This window comes from Carassius gibelio, chromosome A6 (assembly GCF_023724105.1).
Source record: "Carassius gibelio isolate Cgi1373 ecotype wild population from Czech Republic chromosome A6, carGib1.2-hapl.c, whole genome shotgun sequence".
NCBI classification, from domain to species: Eukaryota; Metazoa; Chordata; class Actinopteri; order Cypriniformes; family Cyprinidae; genus Carassius; species Carassius gibelio.
The window spans coordinates 23,031,868-23,051,752 of record NC_068376.1 but is presented as its reverse complement, the minus strand read 5'-3'; the positions used below and the strand labels follow the sequence as shown (position 1 = coordinate 23,051,752).

At 35.7% G+C, this 19,885-nt stretch overlaps 1 protein-coding gene across 1 annotated transcript; it reads right to left on the bottom strand.

Moving 5' to 3' along the window:
- Window positions 1-1,600: 1,600 nt before the first annotated feature.
- Window positions 1,601-9,816, bottom strand: LOC128015154 (complement C1q-like protein 4). The gene is made up of 2 exons (XM_052598834.1): window positions 9,056-9,816; window positions 1,601-2,193 (listed from the first exon to the last, which is right to left on the bottom strand). The coding sequence occupies exons 1-2, from the start codon at window positions 9,578-9,580 to the stop codon at window positions 2,014-2,016; spliced, it is 705 nt and encodes a 234-aa protein (XP_052454794.1). The 5' UTR covers window positions 9,581-9,816; the 3' UTR covers window positions 1,601-2,013.
- Between the last annotated feature and the right edge of the window lie 10,069 nt (window positions 9,817-19,885).

Below are 19,885 nucleotides of genomic sequence, written 5' to 3'. Positions count from 1 at the left end.
TAAAAATACAAATAAAAAGTGTGCTTGGCAGTTTATGACAACTAGATTAACCATTTTGCATTTAATGACTTATACTATGAACTAAAGACTAGATGTTTTGGGGGGTAAGACTATTGCACAGAAAACTGTATAATACATTTTGAGCAACATGACATTAGCAGCTGATAATGTAGGAAACCGCAGATAAATGTGCGTAATCAATTGCATGAATGTACAATAGCAATCGCAACTTGTTCAAAAGAATGAGAAACTGGTTTTATGATGTGTATTAATGACTAGATGATGTGGAGGTTGTACAAGTAGTTTTGAAAATTGCATTTCTGTTTTGAAAAATGCACCAAAGTGACTGAGAAAAACTGTAACAGCTAATTTTGTTTGTGATTTTATTCTATATGAACTGTTTTTCTATCTTACATGCTCTTTTTTAAGCAGTTATGTAGCTCAATTTAATAATGGGGCAGGCATGTATTGATTATATGTTGGTTAGTTAAGTGGATTGCCTGGCCTTCATCCTTTCAGGCTGTTCAAATACACACACTTAACCAAAATAACCCCCCCAGATTGTCAAATGCCCAACTTTAATTAAAAATGGAAGGCAAGTTGAAAGATAGACACGGAAGTGTTTATTTATTTATTTATTATTTATTTACAGCATGTCTTTAACATGCCAGAGTAAAAGTCTATAATAATGATTAATTACACAACTGTAAGGCTTTACAACAGCAATCAACCTACAAGTCAAATATTTAGAAGCAAATTTTCTTGCACTTTATATTGATATGGACACATGCTGTATGTGAATTGTGTGCTTATACACACACACACACACACACACACACACAAACTGCATGTTTTCATATTACAGATGGATCAGGTCACTTTTAAATGTTTAGTCCACTAAGATGTTTGTGGCATTAAAAAGAGAAAGACTTAATATCATTATCATATAATTATCATTTATAATTTCACAATAGTCTTAAAGTTCCTCCAGTATAAACACTGTGTACATACTTAGTAGACATACAGGGTTAAGACATACAGTTTCCATGCCATGAAATGCAAACACCCTTTTCCCAGTTATGCACACACATACACATGATGCAGGGGGAGAATGGTGATCTAGTAAAATGCTGATAAATCTGGGTAATCCTTTAATGTAGTTTTCTTTTTAGCCTAGTGGATTAGCTTTGCACACAACATACTGTAACAGTGTCAAACACTATAATTAAAAATAATCAATTACAAATATTTTCATTGGTGAGCTCAAAATCAAAATATAAGACCCTGACTACATTTTTCTAATGTTTCAAGTTAATTCTTAATAGTAGCAAATACACCATGACTAGACCAAGATGACTGATAGTAAAGTCAATACAAAGTGTCTACAACTTGATTAAAGTCAACATGAAATCAAATTTGAAAAACCCTCTTTACTTTCTTAATACACATTCATGGTGTTATTGTGATCAATTCATCTGTTCACAGTATTCCAAAGAAAAAACATAATCAAAACATAACTTGATTAACCACCGAAAGAAATTTAGTAAGTAGACTTTTTTCAGCTGTTTATATTATTATTATTACTATTTTTATTTTTTTGTCTGTAGTTATAATACTATGGAAGATTTTTTTCCACTTTCCACTCAAATTTATTAAGGCTTATGTTTAAAATAACATATTTTATGGAAGAAGACTAAATTTACGTTGAGTGACAGACCACTTCTTACAATCCAATCAATTTCCAGTGGATAAAATCAAGTCCCAGCAAACTTTTTTTCTCTTTTAACATCCTGTTTGACTTTGAATTACATCACATCAAGAAGGTAAAATGGGTTGTCACTGCTGTTGACTTTGTCACTTTAGGTTTTGAAGTAAATTTTACAATGTTCCTCTCGAAGTTCCATCACGTTGTTGTATCGCTTGAATCGGATGTTGTTGTCTATCAGTCAGTCTGATTTGATGGTGTTAAATATGTGATAATATATTAGATTTTTTTGTGTGTTTGTGTACTTATTAGTCAGGGTAGATGAGAAAGCCACTGAATGTGCTGTATTTGTTGGTGTTTCCTCCATGCACTTTTCCACCATCCAACTGCACGCAGATCTCATCCCCCACGTCTAAATGCAGGATCACACTGTTAGAGGCGTAGTCATAATTCTGATCTGCATCCTGAGCGATCGCACTGGCCCTCACCTAAGAGAGGGAATGAGAGAGAAAAAATGGTTTTAATGTCGGATAAAACAAAGAGTAAATAATAATTAGCTGGAGAGAGAGGAGGTAAGTGTTCAGCAAATAACAGCTTGAATTTTGTCTTTTCATCACACAAAGCTAGTGTATTGTTTTAAAACTAATTGCAATATAGCACATAAGTTGCATGGAATGCATACTATATGATACTTTTATGCTTCTTTTGCAATTAAGTTTGAAGGCTTCAGTTAGACAGCTTCTTTCTAATATCCTATCAGTCTGCTTCTTCTCATTGTCAGTGTGCAGATGCCTTTAAATCTTTTAACCTCAATGGAAACTGGCAATCTCTCTCATAACAGTCTTTCCCTCCCGTCTTATGATTTCTTGTCTCCTCCCCAAGTATCCTATGGGATACACAGAACCGAGAGAGAACAAAAGACCAAGACAGACCAAGGTCTGAGGGAATAAGGTTATTGATCTGTGTGTTGCATGTGTGTGTGGGGTAATTTATAGGAAAGGCTGTTAAACACTGTGGTCTTCAGCCTTTCACAAATGTACTAATTTGTTAAACTCATATAATACTATTTATTTTGCATATATCCCAAGCTTTGGCAATATTGAATCACTTACATTCATGCCAACAATGCTACTCTGTTAAAAAAAAAAAAAAAAAAAAAAAAAAAAAAAAAAATTAAAATTGATAATTTTTTTGAACATCAGAATTATAATAAACACTGTCATGACAAAAGAGTGATTAATGTCTATGCTTCAACCAAAGCCTAATTTTTGACTGCTAATTAATGCATAGTATATGTACGAATCAAAGCAAAATGTATGCTTCCAGTCCTGTGAAAAAGTGTCATTCAAATTTATTTAACCCTTTATGCTCAACAAGGTCTGCTGTCATTAAAATCTATAAAATATATATCCCTTTTTAGTTCTCGTTTATCCATAAAATACTTTTTGCTTTTTAAGATTAATGTTTCCAAATTAATTTCGGTCGCGTCTCCAAGTGATCGACATTTGAGTTGTGCTTAATTCTTCTCACATATACTCATTAATTATCCGTCTTCCCCTCATCTTTCTTTTCCCAGCACCTCTTCCCCCGTATCTGTTCATTCCTTGCAGCATCTATCCATCTTTTTCTGCTGGGATCTAATAAAATGCAGGTCACGCGCGTGTCTCTACTGCGCGTCTCGTGTTGGCGCGTGTCCCTGTCCAGTCTAAATCAGATTGATTAACGGCGCGAGGGGGCAGCTCCCGCGGGAGGCCTTGGGCTGCGTCGGGGCCTCGCTAGCTCGGTAATTGCCCGGCGCAGTGCCTCGGCTGTTGCTCCTAATGTTGCCCACTCCTCAATAACTCCATTGTATCACAATAAACGGAGACTACCGACCACCGGTCAAATGGAGTCACTAAGTATTAACTGTATGTGTGCGCGCGAAATAGAGAGACTAGGATATGCATTGTATTGTTCCCCCAAGTGATTTCAATCAGATTAAATAGCAGGTCTTCGGCTTAAACTATACAGACAGTTTCTGACAGAACCAGCGTGATGATAATGCAAACATTCGTTAAATAAATTCAAGAACCAAATTATGCGTTCAGAAAAACATAAAATTGTCAAAAAAGAAAAAAAAGAAAATAATACACAGAAATTCATACAAATTATTGGTTGTTAACCTAATTTATTTTATTTGGTTATGGACATAATTTATTTATTTTGACTTTTATGAAAGCCAAAAAATAAACTACACATGACACATGGCTTACAGCTGCCTTTAGATTTATCTTATTATTTTTTTGCATAAAAACAAATAAATCTATTCCTGTAAAAACTATGGACTTATGTTGTGCTGTACATAATATTCCTGAAGTTTCATTACTAAATAAATTTCTTATAATGAAATAATAATATTACTAATAATAAAACAACATTTTTAGCATGTCAGTCCAAAGGCATGTAGCTTTACCACAGTGTGTAACCTATATATATATATATATATATATATATATATATATATATATATATATATATATATATATATATATATATATATATATATATATATATATAACGTTCTCCATTGCTAAAGGTTAACACTGTGATTTATGAATTCATGAATGAACCATTTATCTTCTGTAATTCTGTATTCATACAAATCCCCTTTTTCTGAGTAACATTTAAGAGGCTAATTGGTTATATGACTGCAGTGCTCCCTATATGACTGATTTTACTTGAAGTAGCACTTCACTTATCTGGTGGAATTAAAAAAAAAATGTTTACAAATATGTCTTGGTAAAAAAATAACCCTGGAATGAAAGAAAAGGGAACTGAGAATGGCTAGAGATCATAATCACAATTAAAAGAACCAAAGACTTAAACTACTTCAATCTGTGTGCAGTGATTTTATACACAAGTTTCACAATTTGAGTTGAATTACTGAAATAAATGAACTTTCCACGGCATTCTAATTTATTGAGATGCACCTGTATTTTTGGTACAGTATGTCCACTCCTAAATGGGGCTCCTCAAAAACATTGACGTAATCTCAGATTTTAAATTAGATTGACCTTTTGTTCATTCAAAGGGCAATGTAAGCACAGGAAATGAGAGCTAGATACAAAAGGAAATAAGAGGCTGAAAAAAAGGCGCAGATCTGTAAACAGGGAAGATGGGTATACAAGTTTCTGTTGCAACAGCTGTAAAATCCCGTCAAGGTACTGAGGGATTACCTCATTACCTATATTAATTAATTAATTGGAGTATGTAAACTCATTAGCTGCTGTGTAATTGACAGGATGTTCGAGGCTTTTCTAACAACTTCTCTGCATCACACCTTAATTAGTGCCGCGTTACTCTGACGAGACCACAGAGAGGGTGAGATTTTCGAAAGAGACAGGGAGGTGAAGTGCTAAAGATGAACCCAAAGTAAAAGCTAGACGTACAGTGGCATGAGAATAGACAGGTTTACATAACCAAGAATCAATTACTGAATTAATGAATCAAATTTGAAATGAGAAACAAATTGGCTGGGTATTTTACTTGAGTGACATTAATTTGTGGACGTTGCGCTCCCTGCTTCAACCCTCATGATGCAGTTTTTGTTTCTTATTCAGCCCCATTGCATCTATCCCTGCCACGATGAACCAAACTTCAACTAATAAGTGGCATTTCACAAATACATTAATATTCAGAGCCCTCTAAAAATAAAACTAATTTCTACAATCTCGCTGCAGTTACAACAAAAGTTTTGCCTGTCTCAAAGTGTGTTGGAATCTACCTGTATTGGATAGAAGATCATATACTATGTCTGTAGTATCAGCTTCTGCAAATCTTTGACCTGCAATGAGGTCAATAGTCCTTTCTCGTTGTCTCTCTCACTTACACATGCGCTCAGACTTTCTGTCGTTTTGCTCATCTATCTTACTTACACTGATCTGATGCTGTCTGTGTCTCTGGCCTCGCAGTAACACTTTCTCTTGACCTCTCCTGTCGGCTCTCCAATGATTAGCCATCCATCTTCTTCTCGTCCGTTCATCTCTCTATCATCCCACACCATTTTACTGCCTCCTATTGCACCCCCTGCTCATTTGGGTGGGCTCACATTTTCATGTTTCACACTTTTTAATTGCCTTTTCACTTTAAACTTTAAGCTATAATAAATATAGTGTAAATATTGTTTTACACCTAAAACAACAGTGACATTGGGAAGTTAACAGCTTTCTTTTCAAAATAATAAGTATTTCATCGTTTACTCACTCTCATGTCGTGGCTTTATTTCCTCTCAACAAAAAAGAAGGCGGAACTGTTTGAGTCAGTATAAAGTCAGTGCACTGTAAAAAATAATTTTGAGACTGCAGTTTCAACTCTTTTTTTTTTTTTTTTGTAGAATAATTAGAAAATGTAAGTTTATTGGATCTCAACTAAGCTGAAAGCTAATTTAACTAGTAAAACTGTTGTTTCAACTCAAAAACGCATGTTTCCGAAAAATTGTAAGGAAGTGGGGTAACAAAGTTGATTCAACAAATTGTTTTTTACAGTGTGAGGACCAAAACAACACTGGACCCCATCGCTTGTCAATTCTGTGAACAAAAAAAAAACACTTTTCAAAATGTCTTTGTCTTTGGTGTACCACAGAAGAAAAATTTTTGGCCATAAGGATGAGTAAATGATGACAGCAAATTTCATTTTTGGGTGAACTATCCCTTTTGAGTGAATCCAAACTCATGTTGGTTTGGTTGTGTGTATGTTTGTGAGAATGCTTTGAGTGGACCTTGAGATGGGTTAAATAATTTAGCTAAGGCGAGAGATAATTAATGAGGGCAGAGATAGACATTTGGCAGAGTGTGGCTCTGTGTGTGTGTTTGTGTGTGGCCCAGATGGAAAAGAGGGAATCTCATCTTAAAGACATGAATGATTTAACACAAGAGGAGATCAGTGGAATGACAATATATGCAATACAGCATGCCATACACTGCCTAAGCTTACTCTCCTCGTCTTCTGACTTTCTGCATCTCATCCTCCACTTTATGGAGGCTGTGTTGAATCCCTAAAATTCTGGATTTGGCCTGCAGCACAAGAGCCACTTCAGCAATGAGTAGCATAGACATTCTGCTCCTCAATGGAACAAACTGAGTAACAGCATTAACAAAATTCTGTATTTTATTAATATTTCAATTAGTCATAAAGTCAATTAGAGTAACTTTTGATCTGATATTACATTCAAAACGTGTCCCAATTTGACTTTTAAACTATACACAAAAAGCTAGATTGCAGCAGTTTCTCAAATTAGATTCCCATCTGAACATAACCTTGAAAATGAATTTGAATTGTTTATTTAATGTATTGTGGTTTATCCAGTCATATTCTAATATTTGACCCTGGATCAAAAAATCATCTTAAGTTGCACATGTATATTTGTAGCAATAACCAAAAATAAATGTTATGGGTCAAAACTATACACTTTTCTTTTATGCATTAGGATATGAATAAAAATCATGTTCCAAGAAGATATTTTGTAAATGCAAGTTTTAATTAGTAATATGTATGGCTTCATTTGGACAACTTTAAAGCCCATTTTCACCACAAAAAAACAAAGACTGTCACTTAGTTGTAGCTCGGCCAAGTATTATTATTATATTACCCTATCCTACAAACTATAAATCAATGGAAAGCTTATTTATTTAGCTTTCATATGAAATAAAAATCTCAATTTTGAAAAATTTACACCTATGACTTGTTTTGTGGTCCAGTTTCACATATTAACATAATATTTTTGAATAAATATTAAAAGTTAAATTAGATGTTACCACTTCAAACACATTTTAAGCATTTTTACAATGTAGGACGAACAGTAGTTCGATGTTTTTATTTTTTGTGAAAATTGATTTTTTTTTTCCTACATTTTTGAAAGATAAATCCACTGGTTTAAAAAAGGCTAATATACTGCATATGTTTGGCGTAGTTTGGCTTCACACTCAGAGCTTGTGAAGAGATTGAATCAGTACATTTAGCTGAGAAGGTTCATATAGCTAGTACGATTACTAGTATTTCACAGATACACTCTTTGGATCACAAACCTGTGGACTCACAACAAACAGTATCTTTTGTGCTAGATCATTTATGATGAACAGACAAAGAGCATAATTGCAGGTGTTATGTCATGTTAATGGCAGTGTGATGAAGGGAAGCTGACAGGTTGCTACAGACTCATTATTGGGTTTTCATCATTTCCTGTCAGATATATCTGTCACAAAGGGTCAAAAGCTCCAGGAATCTGTGTGTGTGTGTGTGAGTGTGTGTGAGAAAGACAGAGACACTGTGTGTATGTAAACACATGTTGCCAAGGGAATTTTTATCTCCTTGGATAATCCCCACTTTCTGTTCCACTACTAAAAATCAAAACTGAGCGGTTGAGTTGAGAGTGCCTGAATCCCAGATCCGTGTCATGTTTCACCAGATGGAGAGGTTTTTTCTCTCCTTACTTTTTCATTTATTCTAAATCCACGGCTCCTGTGAGGACTGTCTCCAGCTGTTGCATTTCGTTCCTCTCCAGAGAGTCAAATAGAGAGCATTTGCGTTTGTTACAATTGTCCTCTTTTCATTGGAAACTGTTAACCTTTTGCTATTTCTGACTGTTCAAATAAAACCATGGTTTATTCTGTTAAACAGTCCCAAATGGACTGTTCAAAACACATTTTAACCCATATGATATATGCTTTTTTTAAGTTGTCATTGTCTTATCTAAATCTGTATATATGTTTGCATTGTCTTTTTTCCCTCTCTCTGTAGGTGTCTACAGAAGGATAGGCTGAAAAAATTACTGATGAATAATTGAGTAGCAGCCTTTCTGGATCCTATTTAAATGTTAAATGTATTCCTTAATCCTTCTGGTGAATTTAATATTTGTTTGATATTTCAGTCTTTTACAGTTCATTCTGACTTAGTCTAGTTAAAGTAGCTCTAAAAACTTAGTTAGCAAACTCTACCATTGTGTAGAATGAACCCAAAGGCTGTTTTTACCAGGGATAGGCAAAACTAAGAGATGAACAATTGGCTTTCAATTTAAGAGTTGGAATTTGAATTGAATTGGTCACAGTCCACAAGTCCACATCTATCTATCTATCATTCTGTCATTCTATCTTTCTGTCTGAAAACAAGAATTCAAAATTAATTTTGTGTCTTGAAAAACTTTGCTTTTCTAGTTAAAATGAATTGACAGATTTTTTAAATCTTGTTTGCTACCTGAATTTAATTCAGGAATTGAATTGGAATTTAAAAGGCATTCTCAATTCAGCTCTAAATAACACAATCTTTGTGTACACACACACACACACACACTCACACACTCACAGTCACATCTCCTACCTGTCCATTCTTCTTGAGGTCGGCCCACATACTAGTTCCATCTCCGCCCCTCATGAGCACATGATAAGTGAAGAAGTAGATTCCAGGAAGAGGGCAGGTGAACTTGCCAGTGGTAGGCTCATAGTAATTCCCTACATTTGTCACCACATCATCAAACTTAAGTATCTCACTCCCCTCATGTTGTTTGCGCAGACCTGCATAAAAGGCCATTTTAGGGCTGTAGAACGATGGGATGTATCCTCCTGGGCCTGGACCTGGAGGTCCAGGTGGACCTGGTTTTCCAGGTGGCCCACGTGGGCCTGGTGGCCCTTGGTTTCCACGAGAACCCGACTTCCCTCCCCCTCTGCGTCCAGAGGTGTCATGAGGTGGAGGCGAAACAGGTGTTAGTTCATTGGTGGGCGTTAGAGAGTCACAGACCATCTTGCAGCTTCCAAGCATCTCATAATGTGTACTTCCGCCTCCAGACCCACCCAGTTTGGTGCTGTGGACCAACAGTGGAATAGCGACTAGTAGCACGAGCACCATGGCCACACCCACTGCCGCGCCAATAACGCGCTTCCTGCGGCTGAGGTGCGAGGCAGCGAAAGAGAGGAAGTCCTCTTCCCCTTTAGAAGAAACAGGCCCGGCCAGAATGAACTCTGGGAAGGAAAAAGCACTAGGGTGAGATAGAAAAGTTAACGAGAAAAGTGGCTTGTGTCTGAGAAATGAGCTAAAATAAATACTTTTTTTATATGAAAAATCCACCTTCGGCAGCAAACAAATCAAATATCCTATATGGAACAAAGTCTTTAAGAACGTTTGTGTTCATTTCCTTTTAAAAGTTTAAATTTCTGCTATTTTCCCCATCTGCTCTCAATTACTACTTCAAAATCATAATCACCAGTAACAATAAACCACTAACCACTACCTCTTCTGAGTGACACACACCTGGTTATCACTCCATTTAAACAGCAATTCTAGATGATCCAGTGGGTTTATATTGTCACATGAATATATATTACTTGTCTAATATAAGCGACATGGGGGAGTTGGTGTCTCCAAATGTATGTCCGTGGTTGGAGATTCTATCAGGTGATGTGGAGGTGTATTTCTTAGGGGGTGCTGTATGGCAGTGGTGTCTCCTCATAGATTGGTGGACTGACAACGGTGAGGCTTATTTTTCCATGAGAAGTTCAAGAAGCGTTCTGGAGAATTCCCAGAAAAGTCCATGTCCACCTCAGCATTTAAACAAACTCTGCCCTTCCTCTCACAGAAAAAAGCTGTGACTGTGATTCAAATTGATCAAAAACGATCCACGCTGTGTATTATTTTGACAGTCTTAAACCTTCAAATGCGTAAAGGTTTTTGTTCTTCGCTTGTAAACATCCTGTAAGCCCGAAATGGATGGTAAGATATAATCTTAAATCAGGCTCACAGCACTCTGGGTGATTTTCAGTCCCCGCTGGTCTTCATCAAACTTCAGCTGAATAACATTCAGGTTCCAAGATCAACCAGCATCTCGACAAGTGTTTCACTGAGTTGAAACATAAAAAGACCTAAATCAGATTAACTGTAAAACTTACAGCACATCTTTTAAGAGCTGCCAATGGATTCACTGATGCTTATTGAGAATGCGCTATGAGGTTATTTATTTTTGTTCAAAATTAGGCTTTTCACAGAAAAATAAGCTTTTAAGCACAAGGCCTCCTAGTGACAAGTAAGGTTGCATATAATGTATTTTAATCATTATTTAACTGACTTTAATAAAATTATACCATCAGAGTTTGCAGACACATTACTACATCACAGATACATTACCCCTCCAAAGCAACTACAAACATTAGCCAATCAGCAATCACAGATTTAAAGAATTTAAATAATGAGATAACAATCAATGTGGTGTCAACTGCTTGTTTCCAGGTATTGTCCATTTACCTTCAAACATATATATTAACTTTTGTATTGCACTTTGTAGGCTTCTTACTAAACCACTATCAAATAGCTATGTTTCCTGATCCCCCCCCCCCATCCAGTTAAAATGCAAATCATGAAAAACATCCATTAAAAGTTTTTTAACACTTTCTGAGAAACAAATGACCACGACAAAACAATTCAACCTACCTTACAAGTTCCCAGAGAGTATGAAAATTGATGAGTAACTCCGCGCGACACAGCAGCTCCTCTCGCGTGCGCGAGCAGCTCAGAATATGTCAGAGAATCTCGAGCCTTAGGGTTTTTCTGTAACAGTCACTCTGCTCTAACCGTTGTCAGATTGAAATATCTTGTCTTCTCCTTTTGTCGCTTCTTTGCGACCTCGTCTGCTTCTTCAAGACATTTCACTTTAAACGCCTACTTCTATCCTATCATATCTTTAGGGATCAATAAACTAGGCCTACTGGTGACTGCAAAAATTATTTAGTAACCAAATTACTGTTTAAAAGTCCGATATGGCAATATTTTTGTCAGGATATTGTCAAGAAGCAACAGTTTCTCACTTGTTCGTTTTCTGTGAGGAAAAGGCGCTTCCACCTGCGAGATGTGTGTCTCGCGCTCCACCCGCCCTTCACACAGTGATACGCTCGCGCTCACTCGCACCAGTCTCCGCAGATCAAAAAATCGATTTCCCGAGGAGATGTGCATCCTAATAGGGTTGCTGTCTTCCCAATTAGTACTTATAAAAATAAGTCAGGTTGTATGGTATGCTGTCATAGCAGAAGTGAGGGATGGCCGCAGTAAGAAATAGAGGACCGACTGTACATAAGCTGTCTATAACTACTAGTCTGAATGTGGGAAATGCCCAATGATCAATGAAGGCTGTATTTACTGCTGAATTGTTACATATTTATATACGAGTTTATGATGATTATGTATCATCCAATATATTAACTGGGATTTAATGTAATCACTTGATAATTTTATTTTTGTTGTTATATAACAAATCACACCACTGCACTCTTAAAAATAGGCTACAAGTTCTTTACTGGTATCAATGATCCTGTGAAAACCGTTTAAAATCCATGGAACCTTTCCAATTCACAAAAGTGTATTTTTTTTTAGTGGAAATAGAGTCTTCAGATTATTTAAACATTAAGCACTAAAACGTCATTTTTAGAAGCAAATGCAAATCTTGTGCAGGAGAACGGTACACATAAAACATTGCATGAAATGCTTTAAAGTTTAATGTAAGTATGCCTCCATAGTAGTTTCAAATGTAAGACAAAAGCACAGATAATATAGCATATTTGAAATGGTTTAAATAAAACATAATGAGAATTATTAGCATAATCTGAGCCAAAAAAAGTGCATAAATTGTGTGACTAAAGAAAATGTCCTGTGGGCAAATGTACATTTGATTGTCTTCTTCCATATTCAATGAGGACATCTTATAGGATTTTTTTTTTTAAATCTTCACTCTCTTAGCAAAATTCAACCCTTGTTTAACTCCTCTCTCACTTCACTGCATATGCCGCAGGAGTCGACTGCCCTGAGAACGCGTTTGTCATGGTGAACCTATAGCCTTCTACAGTATATCAGCTTACTTATTAATGCCTGCTTAGGCGTCTTTACACTTATTAGTAGCATGAGATTCTACAGTATATCAGCTTACTTATTAATGCCTGCTTAGCTGTCTTTACACTTATTATTAGCATGAGATGTTTTTATCATATGGCATTTATCTGTGCTGATGTTAAAAGAAGGGAGAGGGAGGAGAAAAGGATAAGAAAGCTTGAGAGAATGACAGTGTGTAGGGTGAAAGACAGTTTAGCTGTGTTTTCAAGTCTGTTGTCAGTGTCTCTGTGTCTTAAGCCTTCAGAGCTCATTAGGAGTGATAGACACATTGCTACTGACAACCTCCCCCACACACTTTAGCTCTCACCTTTCTCTTTACCTATCATCCAACTTTCACTGTCATTTATATATCTATCACCATTTCGCTTTGCTAGTCGCTATTATCTATTGAACCAAAGCACCTCTCCTTTTCTCTTTCACCATTAGTTTTTATCTTGGACTGCTGGAGAATCAGCATTGATGTTTCTCTTGTTGGGTTGTACTCACTGTTAACGTGAGGTCTTTGTCACAAGGTGTAGGTGGTTTTATTCTCATTAAAGTGTATGTTCCTGCACATTATGATCGATTGAAAGATCTGTGTTTTTGCATTTTCAGTTTAAATTATCATTGATTTGTTCTGATTGTTGAGGATGATACAATAAATGGTAATGTTGGAACTTACTGTGGTGCTAAACTTGATATGATATAATCTCAGGTTTCTCTGAGTGCAGATAGAGAGAAAGAGAAAGAGAGAGAGAGAGAGAGAGAAATAATTTACACTATTTCACCACTGCATTCACACCATTTTGACCAGCAAGCATTGTCAGTTTGTAGTGTTTCAAGTGCACTGAAACAAGGAATCATCTGGCAAAGCTATAGGTTTTCATGATTCAGAGTTTCAAAAAGCTCAGTTTGTCCCATAACTAGTGTCCAGTGATGTCGGGACAACCAATGGCATTTGGCGTCATTAACTCCAAACTTGTGTGAAATTTCTCACTGTGTAAAGTTTGAACAAGTGCAAATGAGACTTCACGATTTTAAGTTTAAAATGAATTCAAAATGAAAAATTCTCTCAATTACTCACCCTCACCTTCCAAAACCAAGAATAATCTTAAAAACACAAATCAAGATATTTTAATGAAATCTGAAAGTCTTCCGATCCTTGAAAGTCCATGCCATGTATTTGAGAGTTGATAGAGATAATCCATATAAATCAAGCGGTTTAATCCAAGTCTTCTGAAGAGACATGATGGCTTCATATGAGGAACATATTTCATTTGGCTTTTTTTTTTAACATAAAAAACACTGGTTCTTCCGCTGACCTCAACCCATGCCTTGCTTTCTCAATGTCTGTAGCTCGTCGCGACGCCTGATACCACGTGATGTAGAGTTTGCCGACAGGTCAAGATATTTAACATGCCATGGCGCTTTCCCACTGCGTGGTGCGTCTCAGCTCGGCACGGCTAAGTACGGCATGGCTCGATCTCAAACATATTCTTGAAACTGTCGCTTTCAATGACTATTATTTATTTATATTAAAAAAAATCTTGTTACATTGTTTATAATTAATATATTGAGGAATACTAAGAGAATTGATGTCTAAATTTAAATGAAGGAAGGAGAGTGTAATGAATTACTTCCCAGGTCGCCGTAGACCTGAGGTATGCATTTAAGGGTTAATTCCACAAAGCTATCATGGCTTCAAAACTTTTAGAAAGTTGAGTCAAAACACTTAATCACTTAACTACTGCAGAATGAATTTGAGGAACAGTAGTATATCTAGTTGAATTCTTGCTATTAAAAGAAACTATCTTTCAAATCTTGACAGACAAATGGCACTCATTTACAATTCTATTGATGGTTTTCTGGAGTACAGAGGAAGAAGGTCACCCTAAAGCCTTGGAAGAGGAAAGATGCGTGTTTGTGTAACACTGTAGCCTTTCTACACCATCTCTTTGGAGGTTTCATAGGGCCACTTCTGTGTTTTAGTCTCTTTCTATCACAAGTAATTGATTTTGGTGAAGCTATTGAGAACTATTGTTGTAGCAGCTGTTTATAATTGTGCGTGTCTGCCTGTCCATGTTTCCTCCTGCTTAAAGCTCACTGGGGCAGATCCAAGGAGGACTTGTCACCATTTTGCCTCTTGATCAATAGAGCACCTCCCATGATGCACCTTGTCAGCTTCTCACACTGGCAACTACTTGATGTGTCTGAGGTCACATTAGCATAACTATCTCATGAAAACTTTTAGAGCAACTCAACTCAGTACATAAATAATTAATATGCAAAGACATAGTATCCAAAAAAAAAAAAAAAAAAAATGAATTGCTAAAACTAAAACAATTAGTAATTTTTAAATGTAAATAAAAATGTAATCAAATAAAAATAAAAATAGTATATAATAATTCATAATATGAAAAAAATTATCATTATTTGGGGTTTGGATTTGCCTTCTAAAATTACTTTTGTAATGAAAAAGAATAAGGCAAGGGGGAAGCTGAGTTTGTAACGTGTGTTTGTGTGTGTGTGTGTGTGTGTGTGTGTGTGTGTCTCTGATTGCTTGCTGATACAGGGTGACATGGTGCAGATTGACTCAGCCTGCTTTTCTAATTCTCTCTATTAATAAGCCACAGCTTCCCACTGTTGCACCGGACTATATCTATTCATCTCAATTTGTCATCTGCTCTCTCCCCTCTTCTCTCCTTCTCTTTCAGTCTTTCTCCTCGTAAACACCTCTGCCCATCTCTCTCTCTCCTTTTCTCCAATCATCTCCTGCATCACATCCGATTCACTCCTCTCCTGTTCCAAATCTGTCCATTCCACCTGCCTCTTGTGTCCTTCTCAGCATGAAGATGGAGAAGGCCACCATTCCTACATCTTAATTCTATTGAAATACGAAGGCAAGATAAGATGTTGCTCTTCAGTAAATTGTCCTGGCATGAAATTATTCAGCTATTTAATTTAAATAGGAAATAATGCTATCACTCAGAAGCATGCGGCAAAAATCAACAACAACAAAAAAACCTTTTCATAAGATCCTTGATGGAAATAAAGGCTTCACAGTACTCACTTTTATATTTAGAACACTGTTTATTCAAATTCATCCTTGCTGTTTTCATGAAAAAGTTGTTTTCCCCTTTCTGATTGGGCAGGGATAGACTGCTATAATGAATCTTAAAACAATCATGCTTCTTTTATGCCCCCCCCCCATGCTATTATTTATTGCAATGCAAGTTCAGAGTCTAACAAAACTGCATGGCATCTTAAAGAATAATAATTCAAGCAAAAGTATTTAATGAATTTCAAGTTGATGTGACATTTTCTGAAATATATAGACAACATCTCCCACTGTGTTGTCACAAAATGTCAACTTGTTCAGTGAATTTGATCTTTTAATGTTGGAAATGTACATTAGCTTTTTTATAGACAAACTATTTGTCTAGAAACTGACTTTCATCAATCTGTATAAGCCTATATATATTTTGTGAAAGACCCTGTATATTCACAGAAAAAAATACACAAACACAGGATTGCTTTCTGGAAGAAAATGATGACACTGAACATTTTGAGAAAAAAAGACAAAATGTATTGATGTTACAGAAGTACAAAAACTAAAAAGATAAAAGAAGAATCTCCAAAGCATGACAAGGGCTAGAAAGACAGCAGGGAAGAAGAGAAAATGAGGGAACATCCAGCAAGACTGACAAGAATCGCCGTTAACTTCATTCATTTGCAAACACACATACACTCGCTTCTCTAACCAATTTATACAGACATTAGTCACACAGTTTATGAAAATATATATAATAAATGCTTTTCTTGATTGGTAACACTATATAATGTTAATTATTTTAGTCTAACACCTACAAACTGCCAAACACAAACACAAAACTATCAAAAATCTTTTATATGTATTATATATGTATTTATTGCTTTCACACATTCTAATTTATCAAATGTTTACTGCAAAGCTTTACACAAATATATTCTTGAAGTACAGATGTGAACCATTCAGAAAGACTTAAAAAACTAACTTAAAACACAAAATAATAATAATATATATATATATATATATATCTTTTTTTTTTTGCGAGCACAAACCCAGCTATCCAGAATTTCAGGGAAAATGTTAACAAAGGTGAAGCCAGGAAGTGATTTTTTTATATTTTTATGTCCAGTCAGTGATCTCACTGGTGTGTTATCGGCAGTGATCTGTGCATTTGCTGCATTTTGTGTTTCATTTGAAACCTAATATTGATCTTGATGGAAGAGAGTAAAGCTTAAAGCATTTTTTAATGCAAGTTGGAGGTTTTGTACAAATTGATGTTTCATTTGAGATTGTGTTTGTGGTGGTTGAATCAAAATGCATGTGTGAAAGCGTCATGTCAAGCAGGTACAATTACTGGTATGACCAACATCAGCATAATATGACCCTGAATAACCCACTGCTAGGATGCATTTTTATATCAGTATGATTTTAAGTATAGGTTCACAACTACACCCCCCCCCCCCCTTTTTGTTGTTGCTATGTTTGTGTGTTTGTCTAAGGTTTTTAATTAATGCATCTAATTTAAGAGATCATCCAAAGAACTCCCACCTTCACATTCTCTTCCTCCTCCATCTTTCTCTCCCTCTCTGTCACCCAATTTATTATGAATGAGTGTTGTCTGTCTCGTTAGTGTTCAGAACACAGCACTGTAAACATGAACAAAAACAAACACATCAGGCTAACCTCAGATAATTGCTGTCTTTCTATTTCTTTCTGCATTCCTCCTTTCTCTTTCTCTCCATCGTTTCTTCAACTTTCATTGTTAGCAAACTACAGTGGACAAAACTGGCAAGTTTCATACTCCATCCAGCATGCTTACAAATCCACCCATTAATTAATGGGCTGCAACTCCTTGTGCCACAGAAACAGAGGCATGCATGGCAGAGGCCAGTTTTGACTCTCATTTAAGCTAATAATTGATTTCAGTAGAGTCTAATTTGAGCGTGTAAGCGAATTAATTTAATAGCCTAGTTTGAGTATAATGTTTAATTGATTCGTCAATAGGTAGTGACAAGTTTCTGTGTGGGAGTCATTGTGTTTTCAATGGTTAAACAAACTACCAATAATGTGTCTAAAATGTAATAACTTAATATTAGCTTATTTTTTTTAAACCAATATCGCATTCGCAATCATACTATTGATTTAGCGAAGTAAACTTGCTTGGAAGTTGACAACGTATCTTAGAAGGCTAATTAATAGCAATACATTTTTTTGGTTTGTTACATATGCCCTTAAATGTAAAAAAAAAAAAAAAAAAAAAGACTGACTAGGCTAAATCTTGCTTTAGGCTTTACACTTTAATCTGACAAAGTAGGCTATAGAGCAATGCTGCAAATCCATAAATAAATAATCAAACAAAAATAAAATAGAATAGTAAAAATACCATAAAGTATCTCCTCTCCAAACATGCAGAATCCAGATAGCTAAGGGCGCTCTGTTTGTGAGCTAGTTAAACAAATATGGTTGAGGACTCTGGCTGTTGAGATAATTGCCCTCTTTTGCAATGATACTGCTTCAGTAAATAGAAAATAAATGTAAAAGGGCAAACTGCTCTTGGGTCAGGAAGCCGTTCTCTTGTAAACATGCACTTCCCTCCCACTGGACTCTCATTGAAATTCTACACAGTCTCCTGTAGTGTTGTTAGGAACATCTTTCAGAGCCAATTAATTTCCCTTACACATGTCTCTCTCTTTAACTCTCTGGCATTATGTATTTCCAGTTCCTGTCCCAGTTCCTCTTAACAATCTTTCCTGACCACTAAGTTCATGGTGACTTTACGATACCAACATACTATTGAAGTTAAAGTCATTATGTTGTTCTGAAAAATCCCTAACCTGAGACCAGCATTTTAAAGTTATACTTCTGCTATGCTTTTAAACTATGCAGTCCGCAAACAGCTCTTAAACTTGTTTTGTGATATAACCTTTCTGATCTATAACCAATCATTATGTATCTGAATGGTTTTTCCCTAGGTTGACAACCAAATATCCCAAAACCTATAGACCCCCACTGAAACTTTTGACTGTTCCTCCTAGATCCTGTAGGCTAGATTCATTAAATTTAGTGTAAAACATCAGTACCTGTTTTGGGCTGCTAATTTTTTCCCTAAGTATTATATTTACAGATATTTTTCCAAGAGTGAAAGATCAAAATTACAATAGACAACCATTGCATACTTCTGACTAGAATTCCCCTCAGAGTTTTTAGGTTGGCACAGTCCATTATAGCCTATTCTGACTTCCTGAATAAAATTAAAAGAAGTTTTACTTGGAATTTTCACAAATTTACATGCCAAAAGCCACTGACTTCACTTTAGATTAAAACACTATGGAAGTGAATGGCTACCAGCACCTGTTTGGTTACCAACATTTATTGTTTTATTTTTTTAATATATTATTTTGTGTTCAAGAAATAAAAGCATACAGGTTTGGAACAACTTAACAATAATGATAGATTTTTCATTTTTGGGTGAACTATCCCCTAAGGCTTTTTAATCTCTCAGTCAAGGCTTTATCAAACCATAAAAAGTTTGTCTTAAAGAATTTTCTTTCTTTTTTTTCAGACTGGGAAGAAGGATCAGGATGAAATGAGTAGGAAGAGAAAGAAGCAGATTGTGTCAGGAGCTTTACCCCTTGAATGTGAATGCACGCAGGAGCCTTCACTTAACAGAAGGATCTGTCACACCACGTACGGTATGTGGTGCGTTTACATGCTTGTGAGAATCAGACTCTGTTGACAGAAAATCTTACAGAGCTTGATGGTATTGACAGAAATCACTGCCTGAAAATAATACAGTGGACATTTGAACACATGGGTCTGCCCTTGTCCACAATGACAAGATGAAATATCACTGAAGACTGCATTTGTGTGTGTGTGTGTGTGTGTGTGTGTGTGTGTGTGTGTGTGTCTGTGAGCATGACAGTTCTCTGACTTTGACAACATGCCATAACGTGCGACAATTTAATTATGCATTAATTAAATTGTAGGAAAAGTAGGAAGAGCATCATACATTCAGATTAATTAATAAAGACTAAAAATGCTGATAATCACACTAAGGTCGACATAGATCAAGTTTTTTTTTTTTTTTAAATGGTGATATTTACAGGATCTTAAAAATAAAAAAATAAGCCAAGGCTTGACTCCATGTAATACAGTTCTGAAATTAAAAATTTCAAGTTGTTTTAGCTTATTCTAATGAAATAAAAAGCTATAAAAATAATTTTTACTGTGAGTATAGCATTAGCCATTGCTGC

Bases quoted from the DNA above. Each gene is read 5' to 3' on its own strand.
- LOC128015154 (XM_052598834.1), bottom strand. From the start codon at position 9,580: ATGGTGCTCGTGCTACTAGTCGCTATTCCACTGTTGGTCCACAGCACC. The intron at 2,194-9,055 runs GTAGGAGATGTG...TCCCTCTCTTAG, and splicing joins ACCTCAAGAAGAATGGACAG to GTGAGGGCCAGTGCGATCGC.